The sequence below is a fragment of the Lathyrus oleraceus genome, chromosome 2, assembly GCF_024323335.1.
Source record: "Lathyrus oleraceus cultivar Zhongwan6 chromosome 2, CAAS_Psat_ZW6_1.0, whole genome shotgun sequence".
Lineage (NCBI taxonomy): Eukaryota > Viridiplantae > Streptophyta > Magnoliopsida > Fabales > Fabaceae > Lathyrus > Lathyrus oleraceus.
The window spans coordinates 71,618,582-71,627,004 of NC_066580.1; the positions used below are offsets into that span (position 1 = coordinate 71,618,582).

General features: G+C 32.3%; 1 protein-coding gene across 1 annotated transcript; it reads right to left on the reverse strand.

The window, feature by feature from the left end:
• Nucleotides 1-4,817: 4,817 nt before the first annotated feature.
• Nucleotides 4,818-8,423, reverse strand: LOC127118159 (phosphoinositide phospholipase C 6). Its single transcript, XM_051048312.1, has 9 exons — nucleotides 7,833-8,423; nucleotides 7,397-7,593; nucleotides 7,139-7,274; nucleotides 6,676-6,897; nucleotides 6,357-6,577; nucleotides 6,047-6,164; nucleotides 5,710-5,862; nucleotides 5,542-5,628; nucleotides 4,818-5,316 (listed from the first exon to the last, which is right to left on the reverse strand). The coding sequence occupies exons 1-9, from the start codon at nucleotides 8,184-8,186 to the stop codon at nucleotides 5,023-5,025; spliced, it is 1,782 nt and encodes a 593-aa protein (XP_050904269.1). The 5' UTR covers nucleotides 8,187-8,423; the 3' UTR covers nucleotides 4,818-5,022.

Below are 8,423 nucleotides of genomic sequence, written 5' to 3' on the forward strand. Positions count from 1 at the left end.
CAATTCTCATTTTGAGACGACACCATCTCGAAATTCACATAGGTGAAGTTCACATTGTATCTAATTTTTCTTGAGATACATATTCTTAACATTGAACTTCATAAGAGTTTAAAAACTCAACCCTCAATATGCAATAGTCAACATTATCACATAATGTTGCACAAACATTCAAATCAACGACTTGTTGTTACCCATTGAATCTTGAGGCTAATATTCTGTTAACATCAGATTGGATTGTCGCAGTTGTTGGAACTCTTAGTCATGGATTTTCAATCTCATACCTCTCGAGGTAGTCTTTACTAAATCTAAAACAAATGGTTTAGTAAATGGATCATCCAAATTATATATCGGCCAAATATATGTGAGTGAAATGATTTTATCCTTAATCATTTTTCTCACAAAAGAATGTATAAGTCCTATGTGCCTAAATTTTCCATTATACACTTTGCTGAATGTTGAATGCTCTTTGAAAGCGTTGCATTTTCCGCGTGCATTCTACAACGTTTTACGAAGCGTTATCTATTTTTGAAATAAAAAACAAACTTAAGCAACGACTGACCACCACATGCATGCCGAATGCCAGCCAGTCGGAGCGCCACGAGTAGCCTGATTATTTCGATGAGTCTTGCCTAAGTGCTCAAGTGCCGCCTACAAGCCTCCACTAGCTCCTATAAGCCCACGCCTCCGGACCCGGTTCCAAAATCGGAAACGGTGTTGTCAGTGGCAGCAGGATGTGAGGTGTATGGAGGAGACATGTGACATGAGGGTTGAGACCACCACACTTGTCCATGTGACACACTATCCTCTTTAGCTATTTTATTGAGTTGTTGAATATAACTTTTTATAAAGGCTTTCAAAGTAAGTAATACTTTATATGTGAGACTATTTCCCATATATTTATTGTTCATTACTCACTTGCATGTTTTCTTATCATTTTAGAAACACCTATGAACATTTGTTGTTAATAATTACAACAATAAGTATGATGCTAGCATCTCTAATCATTAAGAATATATATTTTTTACGAATGAGAATTTAACTTGAGATTTGAAGTTAAAGAGATAAAAAAATTATCTATCGGTAAAAAATAGTCTCTAATATATTATTAGTCATTCAGGATACGTCTCTCTCCCTGAACTTAGTTAGGTGGTGGTGGGACCATTCATATGATTGTGCGTTTTTAGTCGTTTTTGCTTATTCAACTCTTCTTGAGAGTAGTACCTTTCATGTTCCTTGGGGTAATTTGGAGAAAGATGTTATTCCTCTTATTTGGGATAGTCGGGCCTAGGGATGGCCAAAAAAAATTGTATCCACAAATATCTATGGATAAAATCCTCCACGGATATGAGGCGGATAACTTAATGAATTTCCTTAGATAAAATAAATGGATATTTAAATACTTATTTTTTAATGGACAAAATGTGGGTTTAATGATACACGTGCCCTCGGATATCCGTATCCGTTAATAAGTTATAAAAATTATTGGCTTAAATGCACTTTTGACCCCCCTAGTTTGGGCATTTTAAACAATTAGTCTCCCTATTATAAAACCTACAATTTTGGTCCCTTAAATTTTATTGTGTTTGAATTTGCATGATCTCCATCCAATTTTAATTATGTGTCAACTCATTAATGACGTGGGAGATACTATTTGGATACATGTCAGCATTTTCAAATATTTTAATTCTCATCTGGATATTTTAATATATAAAATATTAAAAAAAACATTTTAGAAATTGAAAAAATAAATTATAAATGACTGAAATAGGAAATAAAGGCAATTTATTTCCTATTTCAGTCATTTATAATTTGTTTTTTCAATTTCTAAAATGTTTTTTTTAATATTTTCTATATTAAAATATCTAGATGAGAATTAAAATATTTGAAAATGCTGACATATATCCAAATAGTACCTGCCACGTCATTAATGAATTGACACATAATTAAAATTGGATAGGGGTCATGCAAATCAAAACGCAATCAAATTTAAGGGACCAAAATCGCAGGTTTTGTAATAGGAGACCAATTGTTTAAAACGCCCAAACTACGGGGACTAAAAGTGCATTTAAACCAAAATTATTTAAATATAATTAGTTAATTATACTCTGTCTTTTTATCTTTTTAAAATATTAGTCTTCTCGTATTTTTTTAAAAGTTTTATTTGAAGAAAAAATTCCGCATTCCATACAAATCATATTTAACCATTTCATGTTTAAACTTCTTCTATACTCGGGAATTCTGTTCAATAATTCTATTGTCCAATTAACTAGTACCGCCATTCCTCTGTCCAATCAATGTCTCCCTTCCAACTCATATGTCGTTTGCTCTTCTACCATAACTCACGATCACAATATCTTTAATTTGTTTTAGTTAAAAATGAAATGTAAGAATATTATTGTTTATTTTGCAATTAAATAACTCATTTCAAATTTACATGTGTATCTAAATATATTTTATACCGTATGAAATTGAATAATTCTCAATAGTCGTACAAACAACTAACTTTCAATCTTACGTGTCACTATCAGCGCAATATTTATTTTATTTTTAATCAACATTAATTGAGTTTATATATATATTAATTGAGTTTATATGATTATTGTTCAATTTACAATCAAGTAATTCATTTCAAATTTACATGTGTGTCTAACTATATTTTATCTCATATCAAATTGGATAATACTCAATAGTCGTGCAAACAACTAACTTTCCATCTCACAGATGACTATCAACACAATACATATTTTATTTTTAATCAGCATTAATTGAGTTTATATGATCATTGTTAATTTACAATTAAGTAACTCATGTGTTTAAATATATTTTATACCGTTACAAATTGGATAATACTCAATAATCACGTAGATATCTAACTTTCTATCTCACATGATAGCTATCGACACAATACCTATTGTATTTTTAATTAACATTAATTGAATTCATATGATTATTGTTCATTTTACAATTATGTAAATAATTCATTTCAAATTTACATGTATATAACATTTTATATTGTATCAAATTGGATAATACTCAATAGTCGTGCAGACAACTAACTTTCCATCTCACAGGTCACTATCGACACAATACCTATTTTATTTTAATCAATAATTGTCTTTATTTGAGAGACAAAATCCTTATTTTTAAATGTCAATATTTTCTTTTTTATTTCTCCATCTTAGAGATCATTTTTTCCCTTTTTGTACGGTTATTTAATACCATTGAGTTTATATGATAATTGTTTATATTACAATTAAATAACTCATTTCAAATTTACACATGTAACTAAATATATTTTATATCGTATCAAATATATTTACACGTGCGCATCTCTGAGGACACAAGTATCTTACTAGTTTTTGTTAAAAATAAAACATATGAATATTATGTTTGCATGTTATTATGTTTTGGAGAAGAAAAAAAAAATTAAAGTGATGAAATTTGATGTGAAATTAAAAACGAATTGTATGGATGTTATAATAGTTATGTCTTTAAAAGAAACTAAAAACTAAAAACATATTTTTTCAAAAAATAATTTTAGAGGATACCTTCGCAGATATAGAGCGGATACATATATCATGTTTATCCAACATAGCATATACATATATCATATTATCTATCCCATAAATATTCATTTACATCCATAGTCAAACCCCTTCTATAATGGTTGTTTTATTCTAAAAACATCTTTAAGAAAGGGTTCCTACCAAATATAATTTTTTTAGATGTAAGGTGTTCATAGTTTTTGAGTGGAATTTTGTGTTTGATGTGTAGGTGATGGTTGACTCTGTTTATAAGTTGTTTATGACTTGTGATTTGACAACATTTATTTGGTGTATAATTTTTAAGTGGTTGTGGTTGCGGTCCTGCTTTGTTTTTCCCTGTGATACTTACTTTGTTAGGAGGTAGGTCTAGGGTGAAGGGTGATTGGCTATAATCTACCATGGTGTAGTGGGGTCGATTTGGAAATTCCAAAATGATATCGTTTTTTCATGTTTTTCTACTAATGTGAAAGATGTGAAAGATAATTTCACGTTTGGAAATTGTATCTTAATAGACACATGAGAATCTCTTATGCTTTCTCCATCCAACTTAAAAACACTATTATCTTAGTCAATAGAGGGTGAGTGACATGGTTTTAAATTGCTGTTGTGGTCACAAATGCAGTTGTGGTTTCGAGTTTGTGATTGCGGTGGTTATTACAGTTGTTGTGATGCATGTTGCGGCCGTTGCGGTGTGAATTTTTATTAGGTGTTTGAATTACAATGTTGAAAAATGCTCAATGTTAAGTTTTTTCATCACATCTAAAGTAAATTAAGTTCTAGGGTTCTAAAATTTTGATTTTTGAATGAAATATTTGAAGAAACATGAGTGAAATTGTGTGAGGCGGTTCCAAATATAGCCATAAACGTGATTTTAAAATTATATGATAATTACGGTTCGATACGATTGCGGATGTAACAACATCTGCAATATTGCAGCTACAATTACACTTGTGGACCACAATTGCGCGGTTTCATGGTGAGTGGCTCTAGCGTTTGAGGTGTGGACGGTGTTGAGTTCCCGTTCAGTTATTTCTTATACCTAATCAAATTCTCAATTGTAGCTTGTGGCTTCTGTTGCCGTTTTTTGATCTTCCTTCGATAAAACAGGTATGGACGTGTCAACCCATCAACTCATTTATCTTCTTTTTTTCAAATTAATATTTAAACAATTTTTACCGGTTATCAAAGAGTTAATTTAGGACATACGCTCAATTTGTAAACTTATAATCAGACATCACCAAACAAGTAAATTTATCAACTTATGTTGATGACTTGATTTAAAGGTAAATAAATAAAACTTCTGAAGCCCATAATTTTTTTACAAAAAGTTAATCACATAATAATATATAAAATTACAACAATCTATAAAATTACAACAATCTTCTTGATATCCCTAGTCACTAATCATAATCAGAAGGAAAAACGACCTAGCAGTATCTTAGATCATACCATATGGCTTGCTAAGCTCTGTAGTAGTTCATGTAAACTGAAACCGCATCAAAAGCTTTACAGATTTTAACTTTTCGCCCTTCTGATCATATAGAGGGACTGCTCTGAATCCAGATTTTAGCTCAGGAATTGGCAAACATATTTGTCCACCAAAATCATCTTTTTCATGCTTATCATACTCTCTTACTTCTATACTAAGCAAAGCAAGCTCTGGAACACTCAAAGGAAAATCAAACTCTTCATCCCAAACCGGAAACCAATCGTCGTGAATTATTTTGGTCTTCTTATGGATTTTATCAGCTGGTACTCCAACTATACAAATCTGTAATGTATAAATTGTTCAAAAGCCAATTAATACATCCTTTGTTTCTCTTTTCTCATATATGAAGCATTGACACACATACGACATTAACGTTGACATGTTGAGACTTGTTATAATTTAAGAAAATAAATTTATTGAATATAATTACATGTATAGTCACAAGTGTCAAACCAAAACCGTCTTTTAGCACAAGTTTCTGTGCTAAAAACAATGAAAAGTACTCACCTTTGTGTAAAAGTCCGGAGGAGAGAATGTATCAAAGTGTGTTTTGCTAAAATCTGTGCTCCAACCATGTCCCAAATACACTTTCACCTATAGGTGGACAAGAGAGATTTTCAAAACATGTCACATGACAAAACTAATTGATTTCATTATCCAATAATAATATCTCACCTTCAATGTCTTCTTTGCTGGCAGAGTTCTTTTTGGATCAAAACACTCATTGCGCGGAACTTTTGCCAAAAGAAACTCAGGTTTTTTCACATAACCACACCCTCCATTTGCGCTAAACATCCCTTGCATATACCAGAGTGATTTTCCATGCCCCTGATAAAGAAAACACATGTTAAAATGTCGGTAACAAAAGTTCGAAAGTATGATCATGCTGATGCTGATTATTAACAAATACCGCTTCATGAGTTTTTTCATATAGAACATTCGCGATGAAGGAAATCAATGTAGTTTTAGCAGTGTTTTTCACTGAAAAGAGCCTTCATCAAAATTTCCTCACCTGCATGTTAAGTGCTACCATCTGAGCACCATACATCCATCCTATATGTGGCCTGTAATTTGACGAGGTGACACGCGTTCCCTTTGGATATACTCGAATAATATTCTTCTGTGTAAACCTGTAACCATAAAATGCAACCATCAGACACTGATAAGACACTCACATAGACATGTAGGTACTAATAATAAATTTGAAAAGGAAAGTTAGTATATATAATCACATGCGTATGTGTCGTATTGGAAATATTGGATACTAGACATGCCTCGAATCTGAAGTATTGATGTATTTGGGTAAACTATTTGACAAATACCTAACAATATCAGCTCCATAAGACACAGAAGCTTTTTCGAGTTCCTGCTCACTCAAGCTCAAGCGCTTAACATTACCAGCCACTATTAGATGATCCCTTATTTGACCCTTGGGTTTACCAGCATGGATTGTAATCAAACGTTTGTACTCTGGTGCACTCTGTTGGTCTGGTTTTCTATCGCGAGGATTGAAACATTCATCATCAACATCGCTTCCATTAAACTGTCGAATTAGGACAAATAAAAAAAGATAGCATAAACACACAAAGCATATAAGATATAAACCAAATTTGAAGAAAATAATTATGTCTTTCTGCTCACTTTGTCATCAGCTTCAGCACTAAGGGCAGGTGACACAGATCCTTCTTCACTAAATTCCTTTTCACTGTCACTGGTATCCTTAAATTGTCTAGTATCAAGATATTCCTTTGGTGGTTTCGTCGATATAAGAATTCGATCTTTTAGGGATTCTGGTGAGGGGAATTCTGTCATAGGTTCTGTCTGAGGAAAATACAGCATATCTCCAAATGTTTGAGTTGTCATCTACCATTAAAAAGATTAATGTCACTAACTTTTTTTAAAGTTATTGATTTATGAATATCAACAATTTACTTACATTAATACATAAATATAAATAAATAAATACTGCTGCCAGAAATTAAACCATAGATCAACAGTTTACATTCAACAATAAGCAGTAAGTGATAATATACTTACTAATCATAACCAATTTGTAACTACCTTAAAAACTATTCAATTGATTCTATCAATAATGTAAGAATACCTCTGCAACTTTAGCTTGAAGATCTGGAGTAAGATGATCTTCTAAAGTTATAATGATAGGGTAACGAGATTTAACGAATGCGTATTCTTTTATGGACTTCAAACATTGAAGAAGTGAGACAGGAGTGGTAAGTGTCCTGCAATAGATAAAAAAAGGTCATAAATTAAACTGATATTTATAAACTTTCATTATCATGAATATCTCAAAACATTCCAACATCAAAAGTTATAAAAAGATTGAAATCTGGATCAGTAGTACCTTCCATGAACTACATCGATGTCGTCTTTAGTTGAATTTGGCCATATATCTAGTTCAATTACTCGGACGCCTAGTTGCAACGCCTTTATGATTGGAACATCACTGCAATCGCTGCTTAGCTGATTCCCAGTTAGATAGGAATTGTGTCCTGTGTATATGAAATAATGTGACAAAGGAGCATTCATATCATGATGTACCTGGTAAATCACAGGTCATTTCTATTGTCAAGAACGGGCCTAAAACATATTGAAATTAGCCACATTAATTATCGTTAAACTTGATATTTTCTTTATAACAAAGATGTAAAAGTTATAATTTGACCATACTAATTTACTAATAATCAAAACCAAAATTATTTTTCTTCCACTTTCCCGCATTTTCTAGGAAATCAAATTATAAAATGAAAAAAATAAAAATAAAAATAAAAAGCACATACCTGTGATTTCAGAGGACCATTGAATTCATCAAATGACAAAAACTGAAAGAATTCTTCAACGGTGAGTCCCTCTCCGGTACCGGAAACGCCATCACCTCCGCCACCGCTATCCTGATTCCCTTTCCGCGACTGCAGAGCATTTTCAACGATCTTTTTCGAATCATCTTCGGTGCAATCCGTTTCGCCTTGGTGTTCAAGAAAAAACCGTTGGAGCTGTTTGGCGGAGATGAACGAACCGCCATCGGAGAATTCAGAAAACACTTGTTTGACGTCGGACGGCGGTGCTTGCTCTGTGATAGCGTATTTTCTTTTGAAGCATTTGAACATTTTGTAGTTGTATGTGAATGTGGCCATTGTTGAATGAGATTAAAGGAAGTTTTGTAACTGCAGTGGTTGGGTTCGTTACGATAACGGTAACATGAGGAGAACAAGAGAGAGAAAATTGATGGTGATGAAAATGAATGGATGAGAAAGTATTGAATTCGGAGTTTGCGAAGGCGTTAATGGAATTTCATTGTTGCGGTTGAAGCGGAATGGATCCCTCGTTGGTTTTTCTTCTATCATAGATTTTCTCCAAAAACCAAAGTGAGA